The sequence below is a fragment of the Sinohyriopsis cumingii genome, chromosome 8, assembly GCF_028554795.1.
Source record: "Sinohyriopsis cumingii isolate HCF-2022 chromosome 8, ASM2855479v2, whole genome shotgun sequence".
NCBI classification, from domain to species: Eukaryota; Metazoa; Mollusca; class Bivalvia; order Unionida; family Unionidae; genus Sinohyriopsis; species Sinohyriopsis cumingii.
Window position 1 is genome coordinate 121182911 of NC_142968.1, and position 21250 is coordinate 121204160.

The 21250-nt window shown below is 34.6% G+C and overlaps 2 protein-coding genes across 4 annotated transcripts in view; one reads left to right on the forward strand and one right to left on the reverse strand.

Moving 5' to 3' along the window:
• Positions 1 to 953: 953 nt before the first annotated feature.
• LOC149794532 (uncharacterized) lies at positions 954 to 13259 on the forward strand. The gene is made up of 11 exons (XM_089968780.1): positions 954 to 1252; positions 2360 to 2567; positions 3302 to 3408; positions 4607 to 4809; positions 5748 to 5916; positions 7042 to 7213; positions 8201 to 8298; positions 9672 to 9816; positions 10469 to 10551; positions 11557 to 11722; positions 12446 to 13259. The coding sequence occupies exons 1-11, from the start codon at positions 1166 to 1168 to the stop codon at positions 12568 to 12570; spliced, it is 1563 nt and encodes a 520-aa protein (XP_089824906.1). The 5' UTR covers positions 954 to 1165; the 3' UTR covers positions 12571 to 13259.
• The window catches only part of LOC149794533 (uncharacterized), a 45710-nt gene continuing 37466 nt past the window's right edge, over positions 13007 to 21250 (reverse strand). For all 3 annotated transcript variants that reach the window (XM_089968783.1, XM_089968782.1, XM_089968781.1), the window contains exons 7-9: positions 19910 to 19972; positions 18580 to 18624; positions 13007 to 14199 (exon numbers count right to left, since the gene is read on the reverse strand). In XM_089968783.1, the coding sequence (XP_089824909.1) occupies positions 14154 to 14199; positions 18580 to 18624; positions 19910 to 19972 (154 nt within the window). In that variant the 3' untranslated portion in view covers positions 13007 to 14153. The remainder of the gene's footprint in view (positions 14200 to 18579; positions 18625 to 19909; positions 19973 to 21250) is intronic.

Genomic DNA, 21250 nt, shown 5'->3' on the forward strand with positions numbered 1-21250 from the left:
TTTTACATCGCCGTCTTGTGTAGCTGGATTTTATCATCAGTCGTTATTGTAGCTGGACTGTATCATCAGTCTTTATTGTAGCTGTACTGTATAATCAGTCTTTATTGTAGATGGATTGTATCATCATTCTTTATTGTAGCTGGACTGTCTCATCAGTCTTTTTTGTAGCTGGATTGTATCATCAGTCTTTATTGTAGCTGGATTGTATCATCAGTCTTGATTGTAGCTGGACTGTATCGTCAGGTTTCATTGTAGCTGGACTGTATTATCAGTCTTTATTGTAACTAGACTGTATCATCAGTCTTTATTGCAGCTGGATTGTATCATCAGTCTTGATTGTAGCTGGACTGTATCAGCAGTTTTCATTGTAGCTGGATTGTATCATCAGTCTTTATTGTAGCTAGACTGTATCATCCGTCTTTTTTGTAGCTGGCTTGTATCATCAGTTTTTATTGCAGCTGGAATGTATCATCAGTCTTTATTGCAACTGGACTGTATCATCAGTCTTTATAGTAGCTAGATTGTATCATCAGTCTTTTTTGTAACTAGGCTGTATCATCATTCTTTATTGTAGCTGGACTGTATCATCAGTCTTTTTTGTCGCTGGATTTTATCATCAGTCTTTATTATAGCTGTATTGTATCGTCAGTCTTTTTTGTAGCTGGGCTGTATCATCAGTCTTTTTTGTAGCTGGATTGTAACATCATTCTTTATTGTAGCTAGATTGTATCATCAGTCTTTATTGTAGCTGGACTGTATCATCAATCTTTATTGTAGCTGGACTGTATCATCAATTTTTATTGTAACTTGACTGTATCATCAGTCTTTATTATCTTTGTCAGCTATCATCGGGTTTCAGTTTTATCATATTCACAGTCGTCTCGTTGAAGTGTCAATCCTCCATACATGTAAGGCCGTACTCCTATCCCGTTATCTTGGTTTACCTGTACGACCTACAAATATCTCGGACGATTTTGTTCGGAGATTTAAACACATACCCATGTCTGCGTCAATATGGCCCACTTTATCATTGAGACATCCTAGGTACAGTTTTTCAACAACAGATGTAGTGAAAGAGGCAAATAAAGAACATAATATTTTTCGGATAATTCTTTAAAGGACACCCTATTACCAAGTTGTTGAGATTCGACGGACGATATAAAATATGAACGAATCTATTCTGGAAACGGATATGAATCTGGGTGAATTACTCGTAACTCGAATGAAGCAGTATGGAGACTCCATAGCCCTGGTATGTAGTATAAAGTGTGTGTGTGTGTGTGTGCACGTGCACGTGTGTACGTGCGTGCGTGCGTGTGGGAGAGAGTGAACAAAATGGATCAAAGGTTGTGTGCTATTCATTGAAACTTTAAACTATGTTGGTTGTTTGGTTGGTTTTTAACGGCACTTTCAGCCCTTTATATTGGCTTTATCTGACCGATAAATATGGAGCTATGTGCCTTTTTCCAAAGACACACCGAGGCGGTCGACCAGGATATCCTGGGCTGGTATCGAGCTACCGCGTCTCGAAACATGCCTATGTAAAATAAAAGTAAATGTATCTGTCCATTCAAAAGCAACCGTCTCCGCCCATTTCCATTCTCGTCATAATATAGTGTAGTTATTATCGACATTTCATTTGCTTCTAGACTGGAACAGTGTCTATTTGATATGTATGCAAACTGATCATCCAAAGTCAACTGAACCATATTTTAAATATACCACCGCTCCACTCCTTATTTCTAGGTTCTGATGTAAAATATATTTTTCCAAGTCTTTCTATGTTTGTAGCTGGTTTATATCATTTACATGAAACTAAGTGACTGAGTAGGTTCTGACCCAGTGGTGGTGGATAGAGTGAAGTAAACTTCTATATTTTAAAACATTGCGTCTGTGGCATTCCCTATCCCCACTACGAGATATGGATAAATTGCCTATTCCCACTGAGTAACATGGATAAATTTCTTATCCCCTCTGAGAAACATGGAAAACTTTCCTATCCCCACCACGGGAGATGGATAAATGTGCTGAAATGATTTTGTACAAGAAATGACTCTGATAATAAAGTAAAATTAAAGCAGACGTCAGATAAATGGAAGTCGGAGACTAGTCTATACTTTACAAAGTGATGAAAATATGTATCCACGCTTGGACAGATAGGATCCCATGTTTGGATTCCTTATTTGAACAAACACGCAGAGAACAATCCTTTGGGGGGATGTAATATTGTCTTTTTTGGTCGATTTATAAACACACACTATGAATAGCATAAATGCAACTTGTTCAAATAAAATGACGATCATGCAACGTGGATAAAACTTTTACAAACATTATCATATAACGTTCTATTCTACACCAGATCGAGGCAGAGACAGGCCGACGATATACGTACAAGGACATCATTGACCGTGCACAGAAGCTGGCGCATGGTTTGCGGGAATTAGGGATTCGGAAGGGAGATGTCGTGTGCACATGGCTTCCAAATCATATTGACTATGGAGTTATCTACATTGCGTGTTCCTTCTTGGGGTCACCAGTACAGACTATGAGTCCCCTAGAAACAGACGGTAACACTTCGCAAACTGTGTGAGACGTATTAAACATTCAAGGAAATGTATCCCCTATCCTTAGACGGTCAATATTGATGGTGTTAGTATGACCACTATACCCATTATACCCATGTAGTACTAGGATTCAGAAGATTGCTAGGTATAGCCTGTAAAGGGCATTATGACCCTTCAAAAACCGTAGACTACAACGCCACAGCAACGGAGGCTGGAAAAGTAGCATCTGTATCTTTCCGTTTGCTTCAGCAGGAGAGACAAAAATGAAAACGACCAGACCTAATTGTATATACCGTGTGATATATATATAGTTGTCGAGCACTTTAGTTACCCATAGAAGGCAAGGTCATTAATATCGAAAGCAAGGTCATGAATACCAATGTCAGGCCACATATGTACTACTCATCCTCATTCAAGCAAACTTTTTGTCTCAAAGAGCTTATCGACAAAAACGTAAAATATAATGATTTATATTTGGTTACATTTGTGGATGAACATTACGTTCCAGCGATAATTTGTTTTTGCTAGCTGTTGACATAGGCAGATAAATGATTCTCTGTCATTTTATTTGCGTGATTATTTTCTAACTGACATATTTGTCGGACAGCTAATTATTTAAGTTAAGCGGGAATTACTAGAAATGTATTGTTTGGGTTTTTTTTTTGTCGAATTGAGAGACAATGGCCGTTGCTGAGAAGCTAAAATAGAATATAGTAAGCCTCGTATTCTAATTGCAGACGAGATCTTCAGACGGTTCCGAGAATGCGGGACAAAGTATGTATTCACAGTGCCGACTCAGCTGCCACAGCTGTGGAGAATTAGACTGAAGCTAACTACACGTATAGTGAGTGTTTTGTTCTGTCATACTTAGGGCTATTTCTCAAATATACTTGTCACATAAAATACTATTAGAGTATAATCAGAAAAGTGAAATTTACATAAAAAATTTCTAAAACCAGATAGTTTGCACGTGATCGGAAATATATTTTTAAAAGATCTTTTACGTAGTTCGAATACAGTCTCAACACATTCCAAAACCTAGACATACATACAGAACGAATCAAACGCATGCAAAACATTAAAGAGATGAGACGATGTGGATTCTTGTGTTGATGCAAACATCAACAATTATTTAGATAATAATAACATATCATCAGTGAATCTCTCTCCCTCTCTCTCTCTCTCTCTCTCTCTCTCTCTCTCTCTCTCTCTCTCTCTCTCTTCTGCCGTTAAAGTCTCCTTCGACTCCAAGACCGAGACCCAAGCCTAATTCTTAGATTCACAAAAGAGGTACAAATTTTAATATCATCCTTCCTGGCAATAGGCTGACTTTCGTTGTAAGAAGCTGAGTCAAGACTGGAACTTCAGTCACGAATCCAACAATATATTTGTATGGAATGTTTGTCAGACTTGAGTTTGGTCAATTAGAATGTCTCCATTCTAGTTTCGAAGATTTGTTATTAGTCCAGATGATGCATGCTCTTTTTTCTTTAACTCTACAAAGCCAATTTACACCTTTACTTTCACTGTATATGATGGGTGTTGTATAATAATTTAACGATGAAATAGTGAAAATCTTGACTATCATAACTTTTGTTGTAGAAATTCATTGTTTACGGACAAGCCGACAATTTACGTAAACCTAGCTTTCATTGAAGAAACTTTATGTTTTCGGACAAGCTGACAATCTACACGAACCTACATTTATTGTAGAAACTTTTTGTTTTCAGGCAAGATGACAATCTACATAAACCTACATTCGTTGTAGAAAGTTACTGTTTTCGGACAAGCTGACAATCTTCATAAAATTACTTTCCTTGTAGAATATTATTGTATTCGGACAAGATGGCAATCTACATAAACCTACTTTCATTGTAGAAATTCATTGTTTACGGACAAACTGAAATACACATAATCCTACCTTTCATGGTCGGAAGTCATTGTTTTCAGACAAGATGACATACATAATCCTACCTTTCATTGTAGAAAGTCATTGTTTTCAAACAAGCTGACATTATACATAATCCTACCTTTCATTGTAGAAAGTCATTGTTTTCGGACAAGCTGACAATTGTGAGTCATATGAGAAGCTCTTACAAAATAAAGGGGAGCGAGTAACGTCTGGTGCTGACCTGGATCCAGAGAAAACTCCCGCCATTTTGCTATCCTCCAGTGGGACAACCGGACTGTCCAAGACTGTTCAGCTATCTCATTCAAATGTTGTGGTCAATATTCAACAAATAGCGTAAGCGCTTATAATTTAAGTCAAACAAGTTCCGTCAAGAGCACTTCAACAAAACAGAAAAATATTTGTAATTAACTAAATTTAAAAATAAATTCCTGCAATCTATATTCAAAATGCTAACGAACTTTCATTTTACAACTTAAAACGGGAGGAAGGGCGGGAAGGGGGAGCACAAATGTTGAAAAATAGTAGAGGTTGCACAGGAGGTTTTTGATCCTTACACTGTTCCAGACAAGTTTGACACCCCTATTTACAGATACATGCTTTGGTTTTTGAATACCTTTTGTCAATAATTTGTGAACTAAGCCGACAAGAACACCTAACAATAATAATAGAAAATGGTTGTTGTTACCATACTTGGGTTTTTCCTTTTATCTCATCTTTCATTTCCGACTTCAGTTTACGTGTGTACCTTTTGAAGAAAATAAATCCATCCTGCTGTTAATTTTTAGCCCCTGCCAGATACTGGAAAAGGAATCCCTATCAAAATTGTATGTTGCCAAGTGAAATATAACCCCTTTTAAGAAGGATCTTGAACCGAAAATACCAACTTGTCATACTACCATTCATATGGTGGGTTATACGAACACGTTTCAAAGGTTATATCTGGATGTAAGATGCATACAAATGCATCGATTTCTAGAATGTATGAAGATGCACTTCAAAAAGCTTCGAATAGGTTTCTAGTAAATGTTCTGGGACCAACTCAACGTTTCTTAATTATTAGATGAACAATATTTCATTTAATGTGTGTAGATTTGGAACCATGAACTTGATACGGTACTGTAAATATCACTCTACAATATGGAAGTTAATGGTTGACACATTTTTCTCTTGCAGACGAAAATTTATCACCACATGATGATTGTTAGGGTCACTTTTATCTACGTTAGTTTTATGTGTTTTCGTTATTTCAAAGTGATTTTGTTTTTCAACAGGAGCATTTACTGCCATAAGCCGGAGATGCGTTGTGTAGCTTTTTTACCCATGTACCACCACTACGGCGGTGTATGTGTTCTACTAACTGGACTTTATAATGGGTTACAAATAATAGTTATGTCTGAATTCAGATTCCAAACCTATCTCCAGCTATTACAGGACCACAAGGTAAAATTACCACTTCAAATACTTGTCAGTTCCCCCAATCATAAAATAGTTATTTCCCCTTATTTACTATTAGCGTAAATCATCTTTCACAATAAACATATTTGTCTTACTCATTTAAAAAAAAAAATCAGTAAACTGATTCTGTTTATTTTGTTTCAACTGCAATTTACCACTCTTAATTTAACTTTGTACACAAAGGAAACCTTTAATTTTCAAGTGCATGTAATTAGCCTTTTGTTTTCTTTATCGGAAATGACGTAATGCTGGCAAACATGTAAAGGGAGAAAACTCTTTAGTGGAGGATTTATCGTAAGGGTCGCATTGGTAATCTTTGTATGTCAATATATTATTCGAATTACTCGGCGTGGAGTATCCCTGTGATTCACGTCAGGTTTGTAACGATTATATGATGAACTCATTTTGTCTTAATTTTGTATTTATATTTACATTTAAGGGTTTCTTTGGAGGTTTTTTTACGTTTTAATATTTTAATTAAAAAAATGGTAAATAATGCATCCGATTCTTATCTTACCATACGGCAAACTACTAGTTTGCTCATGTCAAACCTTTCTTGGATAATAAAATAAGTCTTAAGTAATATACACTAGGAACAACACAATACATCATATGAATATAAATTGTTTTATGTTGTCCAGTAATAAGATTAGTGTCGACAACATCATACTTCTTGTTACAATTTCAAAGTAAGACACTGCTGATACCATTTACATTATATGATAATTTAACAATACTGAGATGGGTGTCATAATTATCACTCAATATCACCTTCACCACTTCTTCCATTATCATTATAGAGATAATAATGATCATAGTCATCATCATCATCGTCGCCGTCCTTTTCTTCTCGTTTATTTTTCTTCTTGCATTACGTTGTCGCCATGCAGTAGTCGACATCATCATCATCGTCATCGTTGTCATCATCACCATCGTCATCATCATCATCATCATCATCATCATCATCATCATAATCATCATCATCAACAACAACAATAACGACAGCTGAAACATTATTTTTCGTTATCTTCGACCGCGCCGCTCTCTCCGCCGTTGTCATCACCATTGTTATAATGCTTGTAAAACTTTACATATTTACCTTTTTCTAAGTGTGAAATCCTTCACGTGGTCACTCCCGTGGCCAACCTGCTGGTCAAGCAGGACATAGTAGACAGGTTTGACCTCACAAGTGTAAAAATCATCCACTGTGCAGCCGCGCCGCTTAGCCAGGAGGTAGAGAAAATTCTGATGAACAAATTTAGACATCGATTTATATCTCAGAGTAAGTGCAATTTTCTCATCGAGTGGTATAAACTTCAGTAGAATATAGGATTATTTTTTATTGCAAAGTACAATTTTCACATCGAGTTGTATAAACTTCAGTAGAATATAGGATTCATTTGTATTTCGAAGTAAGTAAAATGTTCTCATCTTTCTGCATAAAAACCAATAGAATATAGGATATATTTGTTGAGTATATAAATTAGGTGTATAATAGCTGGCATGCAGTTTGAAATAATTTTGTCTTTCCAACGTGATTATTATTTTTAACTTCGATTAGAAGATGAATGACCGAGAAAATAACAAAATATGAAACAGCCAACCTTTATCTCGTTAAATTAGTGATGATATTAAAATAGACAGAAATGTATTATTGACATTGGTAAAATCTCTAACATGAACGTAATGAGATTACATAGAGACCTTGAGTAAGACCGCCCGGGGGTGGAGGTGCGTCGGAATGGGTCAATTGACACTACCATAAGACAAAAGTAGGTGCACGAGTCTCGGTAAAGACCCCAATTTGCATTGCTGCTCACTATTATTTCAATATTGCCTATACAAGAAGACCCCAAATTTTCAACTTGGACCATTCCTTAAATGGGTTGCTGACTGGCAAGCATCAATTGACTTCGGGTTTTTAATTTTTAGTATAGATTTGGAAGTTTCGAGGAAAATTCATTACTGGAAATGTTGATTACATTGTATGACCAGGGGAGGTAAGCGCTGGTCGATTGCAGTTTCGTAAGGTTGCAATAGTGGGGCTTGCTCCGTGCCGACAGACATGGTCTTTATAACTGGTCAAGTCCATACGATACTTTGTTTCTAATACCGCCCACATAGTGCATAGTTATCCCACCCCTTCAGTACGACACTCCTAATGTCTTTCTTAAGTATTCACATTTCATGCCACTAATGCCAGTGATGAATGTATACTGTTCATGTGTTTATTATTAGTCTACATGATGCTTTTTGTTTACTCTTTCAGCATACGGGCTGTCAGAGACAGGAGTTGTTGCCGGAACATCCGACAACAAACACAAGTTTGGCTCCGCTGGCTGGATACCGGCAAGAACAGAAGTCAAGGTACGACAATTTTATCTCTATGTATCTTTACAAATATTTAAAAAGAGAAGTTCTTGTTTTTGGATTTAGCAAACACACACACACACACACACACACACACACACACACACACACATATATATATATATATATATATATATATATATATATATATATATATATATATATATATATATATATATATATATATATATATATATATATATATATATATATATATATATATATATATAGATAGATAGATAGATAGATAGATAGATAGATAGATAGATATAATCTATTAAGGCATTTCAATGTATATAGTAATCATCTATTACGGCATTCCAAGATTCAGAGCAGTCATTTTTAAAAGCATTTCACTGTATATATAATCATCTATTAATTCATTTCAATGTATATAGTAATCATCTATTAAGGCATTTCAATGTATATAGTAATCATCTATTAGGGCATTTCAATGTATATAGTAATCATCTATTAGGGCATTTCAATGTATATAGTAATCATATATTAAGGCATTTCAATGTTTATAGTAATAATTTATTAAGGCATTTCATTGTAAATAGTAATCATCTATTAAGGCATTTCTTTATATATAGTAATCATCTATTAGGGCATTTCATTGCATATAGTAATCATCTGCTATGGCATTTCAATGTATATAGTAATCATCTATTAAAGCATTTCAAGATTCAGAGTAATCATTTTTGAAGGCATTCAGAGATTTATACGTGTAATAATTAATTCGATTCCGAGAGTAACAGTAATCATATATTACGGCATCCCAAGACATACAGTAATAGTCTTTTACCACTTTAAATAGTTTTATAATTTCTAAAGAAATTCCAATATTTAGAGTAAGTCGTTAAAAGAATGATAATAATCATCTTTTTAAGGTATTCTGATATTTATAATAGTCATCTTTACAGACACTGTAAGATCTGCAGTAATTATCATTTGGGGCATTCCAGATTTACCGTAATAATTTCTTGAAATGCAGTCGAAAATTACGAGTACTCATGCTTTAAAGCATGTCAAGATTAGAGTAGTCATCTCTTAAGCTTTATAAGTAATCAGTATTTAAGACATTTCAGCATTTACAGGCGGTCTGCTCTTATAAAGCTGTAGCAGCCTGCAATGTCTAGAAATAAGAAACAAGACACTCATGTCTAATAATTTCAGTCTACCCCCAGAGATCACATATTTGCTTTAACCTTCATTTTAGACTTGCCTCGACTGCAAGAAACATTTTTTTTTGTATTTACTATAAAGAAATATCAAATAAATAAAACATTATGCGAACTGCACGTTCATACCCTTGCACACAAAAAGCCATGTAATTTGATCAGATTTGGAGGTTTGTTTCTTTTCAGATTTTGGACCCAGAGACGGGGAACGAGATGGATCCAGGCAAGAACGGCGAAGTTTGTGTTAGGGGACCGCAAGTTATGATGGGTTACATCAACAGGCAGGAAGAAAACACAAACGCTTTTACAAGTGACAGATATTTCAAAACAGGTAAAGAATTCTAAGATTTTGGTATTACAATTATATAGTTAAGAAGCGGCTCGTCTACTGGGTACTTTAAATTAAGAAGCGTCTCGTTTACTGGGGACTTTGAATAAAGAAGCGGCTTGTCTGCTGGGGTCTTTAAATAAAGAAACGTCTTGTCTACTGGGGACTTTGAGTTGAGAAGCGGCTTGTCTACCGTGGACTTTAAATTCGCAAGTGGCTTGTCTACTAGTGTTTTTTATGTTTGCAGTTACAATAGACAGATCAAAAAGTTCCGGAGCTAGTAAAAAAATATTACCATTTTACATTAAAAAATATAATGCTGTAATGAAGTAAGCCATTTCATTGAGAGAACTCGGACGAGGATGTCCTAACAAATAACAAGTGCATGTGTATATTCCATAGGAAATTTAATCTTGACGATCCAATGACGAGAGAGAGAGAGAGAGAGAGAGAGAGAGAGAGAGAGAGAGAGACAGAGAGAGAGAGAGAGAGAGAGAGAGAGAGAGAGAGAGAGAGAGAGATGGGGGGGGGGAGTAACTGTTAATTTCCGCTTTAATAGTTATTATTATTTGCAGCTAAAAGTGTTCCTTCTTCCAGTGAATACATTTTTCAAACTAGCAAAGCGTGCATAATTTTCTTTATTTATTTTTTTTAGGTGACGTTGGTTACATTGATTCAGAGGGATTCCTATTTATTGTTGATCGCATCAAGGATATAATTAAATGTAAAGGACATCAGGTAATAAACTTAGTTTTGAAATAAACTGTTCAGACAAATTAGCTTTGTCGTATGTAGCTGACACGACGATATACTCTAGGATGCATACCGGAAAAACTCTAACTAACATGTGTATAGAGGTGGTCTTGACACAAAAGTAACATATGCCATTGTTGTGATATATATATATATATATATATATATATATATATATATATATATATATATATATATATATATATACCTTTTGTGTAATTCGATTTGGTCTTTCTAACCTAGGATTTGTGCAGATACGTATAGATGTGACTTCCATATATAAGTGAGCGACAAATGAATTCCCAGATCCAAAATTCTATCCCAAAAATGTTTCGTAATACAAATAATAGTGCTGCTATGTTTAAGTCATTCCTTTATAAATGAAATGACACGAGATTACCATTTGAAGGGGATTTTGTAAAAAATGTGCTACTTTGCCAGATGGTGCTTTCATGGGAGATGCTTATAAAAGCGTGTTAGATAGGGTAGTCAAGTGAACTAAGGTAGACAAGTGAACATATCTGCATTTTTACTGCTAATTTGTAGCTTCAACAAGAAATCTGTAGGGGCCGATGTGTGAGAGTCTTATAGACAGATAAAGAAAATAAACGTCTATATGAAAATGGTTCCATTTGTAAGTCTATATCTGGAAGGTGCCCATCATGCAAAATATTGGCCGACGAAAGTTTGGCCGTGTTGCTCAGAAAGACAATGAAACCCGCTTATAACAAACATTTTTTGAATTCCATGATATATACAGGTACTGATTAAGATCAAACAGTATTTAGTTATTCAGGTATTTATTAGTAATTTGTATGCATTTCTGCCCATGGTTACATTTCCTACATTGAAAATGACTGCAAGTTAGAAATCGAATCTTCGATTTATCGAATCTTCGATTTATTTAAGTATTCACTTAAGTGGCTTTGTTCTTTTGGGAATAAATTCCTTAGAGTTGACTGTTCACTTATGTACAAAATTTGTGACAAGGTTTCTCCAGCACGTCTGGAAGATGTCCTATTGAAGCACCATGACGTGGAAGATGCTGCTGTGATTGGCATGGCAGATGCAGACAGTGGTGAAGTACCTCAAGCATTTGTTGTTCGACGACTGGGGTCTACAGTGACTAGTGAGATGCTCAACAAACATGTTGCTGGTAGGTTCTCATATATGGGACTCTTTGTTCCGTCAAGAACAGTTCAACGGTCAGTGGGTGCTTCTGTCGTGTACATTCAGTTTTATACAGAGTTTTCACTTTGAAGGGATGACAGATAAAACTCAGTTCATCTGAATTCCAAATTCTTTGCATTAAGTTCCGCAAATGTTAATATATAAAATTAGAAATCTAAATTTACAACATTGTAAACTTTGTCTATAATAAATATTAAATATAAAAAATGAACTTATTCATTTGATCCCTTTTGCAAACAAGTTATGCAGTAATGAAATGTTTGCGTTTAATTTGTTGTAAATTACAGTTTTCCCCATTAGCACATTTAAAAAAAAAACAATAAAAACAAACTATCGCATCAATTGCAATTTGAAATTAAGATGACAATGACAATTGTGCTATTTCACAATTAACATAAACGGAAAATAAGACGTGTGAGCGAGAAAATCGAAAGGCGGTAGAAATAATGACTGAATGGCAAATCATTAATGTAAATTTTAAAATTAAACAAATCATCTTAAAAATAAGCTAAACGTTAATTTTTATATCTCATTTTCTTAAAAAAATTATCTTTGTGCAATGGAGGGCTCTTATATCGGATATTTTAGAAACTACTACAACCTCACCCCATATGTCTCTACGTTTTCTATCGATGTTTCAGTCACAGAGTTTATGTGTCAATGAAGTCAATGTTGTTTTTAATTTCAGAAAATGTTCCGTCTTACATGAAGCTTCGAGGTGACGTTTTGTTTATCGACAGAATACCGCGAACCCCTTCTGGAAAAATTATGAGAAGGTCTTTGAAGCAGCCGAGCTCAAAATCCAAGTTGTGAGACAACTCTGGCGGGAATACACACACACACACACACACACACACACACACACATATATATATATATATATATATATATATATATATATATATATATATATATATATATATATATATATATATATATATATATATTACGATTGCAAAGGAAACATTGAAAAAATGTTAAGTAAATAAAAGTTAAACGTGTAGTTACTAGAATTTACTTGATGTTTGTATATAAGCTATCACTATTTAGACGTGTCATTGACGATCCATCAAACGCGACGGCGAGCAAAGATACAGTGAGATACATGTGGCAAACTGAGTATCTACTTCATATTGGTTGTCTGTCAAAGCTCTAGCAAAGGAAACCCTGACAATCATCGGAAGGCAATATTGTGTGTATTTGTCATTACAAGGAATGGGGATATTAAGCAAGATGTATACAAAAGAACCAATTCTTGGAGTATTTTATTTTCTTGTATGATTACAATGTATGCATTGAGAATCCAACATATCCTAAATACGCTTTATATCTTAAACTAAAACTGAATGAAACGAACAAGTAGTGACATTGATTTTTGTTTAGATTGTAAAGAATGTTTACACTTTTCTTCAATCTTGAGTACAAAAGCCACACCATTGTTTGTAAGAAGAAATCATTGATTTAATTTTGCGTTTAAACCAAATAAAAGACTTACATATTTTTGCATGTGTTGTCTTGAAATACGACATAGTTACGTTTCATTTCAACTCAGATGTTTATATTATTGGGATGAAAATCAACGTCTCAGAAAATTACACGTGTTGAAATCTGAGTCTCCGGACAACTCTTGGTTAGCACAAATCAAAGAAAAGGGCGATAAACCATTTAGCAAATATATCACACATACACATAATATAGCCTTAATGAACTTAGAGAAAATAAAAACATGCATAACGAGTGACGATTGCACATATGTACAAATAACGCATAAATTATATCTTTCATAAACGTAGACAAAATAAATGGAATGCAAGTGTGTGAATATATTTAGTCTTCACTGATAAAATAAACAAATACTACGAGTTTTCCATTTTTCTCTGGATGAGATTTGTTCGGCATTCTCTAACGAAGAATATATACATTCATGTTATATCCATAAATGATCAAATGTTCACTATATTTTCACGTGACAAGGTTTATTTGATGCATATCAAAAGGTTCCAACAAATTGCACGTGTTCGAAGCTTCTCATCCTTTTACACACATAATTAGATGTGTATTTGACGGTTTACAATGTCCTATTGCATATTAAACAATTCATTGATTTAATACAAAAACCTACAATTTATATTAATGTTCTGGTGCGCACTGTTAGGTCAGTTGAGTTTTATTCCTCCAGTGGGCGCATGAAAACCGCTTACAACTGAATAGCCTTCCTTTTGGGAATAATACGATCAAATTTGTTATTAACAGCACAAGAACACTGAAGGCATTTCCGTAATCTGAAATTTGCAGCCATGTATTTTTTTTTTTCCAAACAGTATCAGGAAAAATCCACGAGAGAGTCCCATTCACATCACAAAAGAGATCGTTGGCTTTTTAGTGTGTTGCTTAAACTATGGTTTAGAAGCAATCCTGTCTTCATGCCCCCAATTTGAGTACCTATAATAATAATAATAATAATAATAATAATAATGGAAAAGAAGCAGAAAAAGACGAAGAAGAAAAATTACACGAATGAACTGACATTCTGCTAGGTAAACATAATTCCCAGGAAACCACGATCAGTTGTTATCGTTCGTTTATTCTTATCATATGTGATATTTTTCAGAATCTCCAAATTGCCAAATTTACCAACAAACATATTTACCTACATGCTTGAGTTAAAGTGTCAATACAATACCTGTAAGTGTACTACACATTTCTTCGTTACGACTTTTAGCCTTGGACCGATTCTTATATAATGCCTAGATATAACTACATAATAACCTTTGTGAAATGTATCATTGATAGTGGTCTTGACAATAACAAGCAAAGAATTAAACTGGCAGCCTCGAATATATTTTTCAGATATATCCACATAATGGATTGGATAAGATTTATTCCATACCATTCTCGCGGTACAATACTAACAGCCCATTACAGTTTTAAGCGCGTGTTTACTTTTTTACCTTAAAATCAATGCCAAAACACATATTATCAACTCGTTTATTTGAATGCAGCTAAATGTAAAGTCTGGATTCAATTCATTTGTATACGTACAACCACTGTGTTCATAAGCTCCAGAAAGTAACAAAAATGCAAGCAAAGATATTTGACTTGACACAAGGATAATAGCCTGATTTTCAAACTCCTTCTCAAAAACAGTCTGTATCATAGTGACATATCGTAAGTTATGTTTTAGTGAAAACCCAAGTTAATGCCTCCATTCATGTAAGAATAGTGGTTATACCAAGCGTTTCAAAATGACCTTTATACTACCTTGCTGGAGGTCAAATAAAAGCACCATTTCATTCAGCAAACAGTGCTGTAATATTTTAGTAAACATGCTATGTTAGTTCAACTATCCATTCATTATAAATATCCATATAGCAGTTTTCAGAATAACCGTTGAAGCAATCACATCGAACGTCAAAACATCATCTTGTTATCTAGTACCAACAAGGCATTATAAGAAGTTGTTTAGTGAAATCTCCACGCCGAAACAAGCATCTATCCAAGAGGAGAAGCCACAGTAAGATTCCAATATGGCCGTTGTGTTCGTTGTCAGATGGACGCCATTTTACTTTAGGACCAACTAGACATGATACGAAATATTTTAGGGAAAACTCCATTTCGACACCACCATCAGTTTAGAGAGAAATTAGTACAGTAACATTTTGGAGATGATCGCCATGGCAGCCATACTTACTGTTCGAGGGGCACTATATTCATTTAGGATCAACTAAACATTGGGATATGTGTGTGTGTGAAGTTTTATGGTGGTCGTTATAGTAGTTCTGGAGGAGTAGCGATAACGACCATGTATTAACGGATGAACGAACGGATGCCAGACGAAGGATGACAAGCCATCGCATGAGTTTTTCTGGCCAGTAACTAGTCGAGCTAAATAATAATAATAATAATAATAATAATAATAATAATAATAACAATAATAATAATAATAAACTACTACTACTACTAAAATATAATAATAATGATAATAATAATAATAATAATATTGATAATAATAATAATAATAATAATAACATTATTTGTGAAGAGTTGATGATTGCAGTGATGCTACTGATTAGAAACTAATCATGACGATTAATAAATGTATAATAACTCCTTTAACAAAATAAATGTGACACGATTTTGTATTTGACTTCTCTGCCTGTTTTGCAGCCTCGTGATGTATCGATTCGTTCACCCAATCCATTATTAATTTGTTTGTTTTCTCGATCGATCGATCGATAAACATAAAATATTGCATACAAACCATGTAGGCGATAACTGTGCAATGCATTTTGGGCATAGTGAACTCCTGTGGTATTACTGTATTCACGAGTATTATAAACTCCCTGTACTATTGTATGTATGGGCATTGTGCACTTTTAGTACTGATATTATTGACACTATAAATGTGATGATGCACTGTGTGTATGGACATTACAAACTCCTGATAGTACTGCATTTATTGGTATTATTAACTCCTGGTAGTACTGTATTTATGGGCATTATATTGGTATTTATCGGGATTATTATCTCCTGGTAGTAATTTTATGTATTGGCATTATAAACTTGCTGTACTGTGGTACTGTATTTATGGGCATTATAAACTCCCTGTACTATTCCACTGTATTTATGGGCATTATATTTTCCCTGTACTATCGTACTATATTTTGGGGGTATTATAAGCTCATTGTACTGTAGTAGTGTATTTATGGGTATTATAAACTCCCTGAAGTACCGTATTTATGGACATTATAAACCCCCTGTACTGTACTACTGTATTTATGGGTACTAGAAACTCACTGCACGGTTGTGCCGTATTTATGGGGATTATTACCTCCCTGTACTGTAGTACTGTATTTATGGGCATTAGAAACTCACTGTACGGTCGTACTGTATTTATGCGCATTATAAATTCCCTGTACTGTGGTACTGTATTTATGGGTATTATAACCCTGTTCTTTGGTACTGTATTTATGGGCATTATAAACTCCTTGTACTGTGGTACTGTATTTATGGTATTATAAACTCCCTGTACTGTGGTACTGTATTTATGGGCATTATAATCTCCCTGTACTGTGGTACTGTATTTAGTGGCATTATAAACTCCCTATATTGTAGTACTGTATTTATTGGTATTATAAACTCACTGGACTGTAGTACTGTATTTAGGGGCATTATAAGCTCCCTGCACTGTAGTAATGTATTTATTGTCTATATAAAATCGATGTTTTACCGTATTTATGGACATTATAAACTCCCCGTAGTTCCGTATGTATGGGTATTATAAACTCCATGGAGCTCTGTATTTATGGCATTATAAACTCCATGTAGCACTGTATTTATGGGTATTATAAACTCCATGTAGCACTGTTTTTTTGTATGGGTATTATAGACTCCATGTAGTACTGTATTTATGGCATTATAAACTCCATGTAGCACTGTATTTATGGCATTATAAACTCCATGTAGTACTGTATTTATGGGTATTATAAACTCCATGAAGTACTGTATTTATGGCATTATACACTACATGTAGCACTGTTTGTATGGATATTATAAATTCCATGTAGCACTGTATTTATGGCATTATAAACTCCATGTAGCACTGTATTTATGGCATTATAAACTCCATGTAGCACTGTATTTATGGGTATTATAAACTCCATGTAGCACTGTTTTTTTGTATGGTATTTTAAACTCCATGTAGTACTATATTTATGGCATTATGAACTCCATGTAGCACTGTATTTATGGCATTATAAACTCCATTTAGTACTGTATTTATGGGTATTATAAACTCCATGTAGTACTGTTTTTATGGGTATTATAACCTCCATGAAATACCGTAATTTATGGGCATTATAAACTCGAGGTGGCACTGTATTTGTAGGTATTATAAGTTCTACGTATTACTGTATGTATTGGAATTATAGACTTCATTTAGTACTGTATTTATGGGCATTATAAACTCCATGTATGGGCATTATAAACTCCTTGTAGCACTGTATTTATGGGTATTATAAGCTCCATGTATCACTGTATTTATGACATTATAAACTCCATGTAGCACTGTATATATTGCCATTCTAAACTCAATGTAGCACTGTATGTATTGCCATTCTAAACTCAATGTAGCACTGTATGTATTGCCATTCTAAACTCAGTGTAGCACTGTATGTATTGCCATTCTAAACTCAATGTAGCACTGTATGTATTGCCATTCTAAACTCAGTGTAGCACGGTATGTATTGCCATTCTAAACTCAATGTAGCATGTATGTATTGACATTATGAACTCCATGTAGTACTGTATTTATGAGCATGATAAACTACATGTATCACGGTACTTAGACCATTATAAAGGCTATGTAGCAACCTATCTGAGGGTATTATAATTTCACTGTAGCACCATATCTAAAAGGCGTTATAAAGTCTCTGTACATGCCTGAGGCAAAATAAACTCCATGGTACTGTATTTATTGGCATGATAAACTCCATGTAGCACAGTACTTAAAGGCATTATAAAGCCTCTGTACTAGCCTATATGAGGGCATTATAAACTCAATGTAGCAACATACCTATAGGCGTTATAAAGCCTCTGTATAGGCCTAACTGAGGCATAATAAACTCCTTGTAGTTCGGTATTTAAGGCATTATATACGTGTAATAATGTATTTATTGGCTTCATAAGGCTTCGTGTTCTGCCGTATTTACGGACATTATAGTCACCTTGTAGAATTGTATTTACGGACAGTATAAACTCCCTTTAGTACTGTACTTAATATCCTCATACTCTCTTTGTAATACTGTGTTTGTGGGTACTTACGAGTTTCTCCAAAGGAGAGGATCCCGTCCTTGACGTAAGGCATCGCTACACCGAAAGGATAATAAAAATTAATTGTTTAGGGAATACATTTGACATTGTGTGAAAATCAATATATATATATTGCACAAAATTAGAAATATCTAATTTAATATCGATTGTAAAGAAACTGAGTGCAATATGTTTCTTAATCCTAAGCAAGGACATTGTGACGCAAATAAAATATAATAAATCAACACTAAATCTGCATGATTAACGATAGTTAACTTCAGCATTTTTCTTTGGTAGGGTCGAGGCAAACAAGGACTAGACATGTCCTTATATTCATGAATTCATTTTTTTTATGTTCGCAGCTTTTACTGTGTAACTTATTTTAGGCTGTTTACTTTTTATTGAAAATTAGTTGACCATTTGCTACAAAGTTCTATTGTTATACGCACGTGAATGAGAGGAACTTATTGGCAAGTTTTCAGCACATAGCTATGTGCAGGGAAACCTGCCTTAGTTAACAGCTCAACACAAACACCTTCATAACTGTACTTACTAATTATGCAGGACTATTGTAAATCATTGTTTAAACAAAACTGACTTTTCTACTATAAGGACAAACTTTGCCAGTCTTAATCTAATTTCAAATATCAGATATCTTTTTTTTTATATATATTATAGAATTACAGTGAAAAATGCTTTCTTTGTAAACGACGGCCTGCCATAGAATACGTCTATCTACGAAGGACAACATTTGGTGGTCTTATGAGTGATTTGTATGGATGGGTTTCACTGTTTCAAATATGCCTTCAGGTTAAATGAGGAGATGATCACGTGGGATATTAAACGGCATAATAACATCTATGTGAAGGATAAAATATAGAGAGGATAATGTTCACGTGGGATGATACACTGCATAATAACATCGATGTCAAGGATAAAATATAGAGAGAGGATGATCACGTGGGATGATAAACTGCATAAAAACATCTATGTGAAGGATAAAATATAGAGAGATGATCACGTGTTATGATAAACGGCATAATAACATCTATATCACAGAGGAAATATAGCGAGGAGATGATCACGTGGGACGATAAATTGCATAATAACGTCTATGTCACAGATGAAATATAGAGAGATGATTATCACGTGGGATGATAAACTGCATACTAACATCTATGTCAAGGATAAAATATGGAGATGAGATGATCACGTGGGATGATAAACTGCATAATAACATCTATGTCACAGATGAAATATAGAGAGGAGATGATCATATACCGATAAAGAAACGATGTGGTATGACATTAGCATGAACTTTAAGTATTTAAAATATACGGACCTATTAAATTCGTCAAGGTCAAGGTCGCCAGAAGTACTCCGACTCACCCACTCGCCAACATACCTATAACAGAAATGACGTTTAAATATTTGAATTCATACTAGCTACATTAAAATAAAGATGGGGACATTAAACGATCTTCAATGTTGACATAACTGAAGCATCCAAAATATAGTAATCGACAATAGAATTGGCTGCAATAGTCGATTTTGCTTTGAAATACCGTATTTAACAGCGTAAAACATCACGACGCTGCGACAAGATTAGAACAATGTCAGGTGATCACAACATTCGTCAACCTGGGTTTGAGTATGAGATTTTTTCTTGAGAACTCAAGAAGAACTTTATTTTTGAAACACTGTTTTTTACTTTCTGATTGAGAAACTGAAACCCGGTCTAAAAAATTTAATGATTTAAAGGCCAGGACTATCGTTACATGATGCACCGGAAACTAAATGAAGTATTAGTCGAGGAAAATATAAATGATGTTCAATTTATATTTTCGGAACGCACACCCAGGTCAGTACTATTTGTGTTTTCACTGACGTCTGCGTGTCCGTATTGTTCAAAGTATCTAATCAAGCTTTTCACAATTCCCGTTCGCTTTGAACTCCAGTGACACTGAATAACCAGACATATGGTGGAAAGCGTAATGGTTATGTAAGTGTTGCAAACCTCATTCGTGTTTTCTTCTCAGTCACGGGAAAGAACTCGTTTGGTACGGTGTATGAATACGCATCACCCTAACGGCTTCTACATATCCCCGCGCCAAATCTAAGTATGTTGTATTATAGACCCATTTATTTACATGAGTCATACAAATTTATTAGGTATTTTGTCATACAAATATCTGATGACTCCCTTTTTAATAACATGAGCAAGTCCAAGTATTAAACAGATGAAGGCAAACAAAACGCAAAAAAATAAAATTTCACTCATTCATAAATTACAATGTTGTATTATGAGCACTCTGCAGAAACTTACTTGATCTGTTTACTGTATAGACCTGCAACTAAGAAGTGCTGTGTAGTTCGACGCAAGCACATATGTCGGGTTAACAATATTATTTCCAGAACTGTCCATATTTTGTTTGCAACAATATTGACATTTGTGCATTACCCGTCTACATGCAGTACTATTTCTTTACACGTTATTATTAATAAAGATGTTGCGCATCCGCACTTAGATGTGTCCAAGGAGGGGGTGGAGATGGCAAGATATGGTACAGTTAGTCACCTTGGCATCAGAGACAGCAACGTGGAACTGTTTTATGTCAGTTTCAGGACACATATATCAGTATACAATCTGAAGACCCCGTTGATCAGCACTTGAACCAATCCA

Bases quoted from the DNA above. Each gene is read 5' to 3' on its own strand.
- LOC149794532 (XM_089968780.1), top strand. From the start codon at position 1,166: ATGAACGAATCTATTCTGGAAACGGATATGAATCTGGGTGAATTACTC. The intron at 3,409-4,606 runs GTGAGTGTTTTG...CTTTCATTGTAG, and splicing joins TGAAGCTAACTACACGTATA to AAAGTCATTGTTTTCGGACA. The intron at 4,810-5,747 runs GTAAGCGCTTAT...GTTTTTCAACAG, and splicing joins GTCAATATTCAACAAATAGC to GAGCATTTACTGCCATAAGC.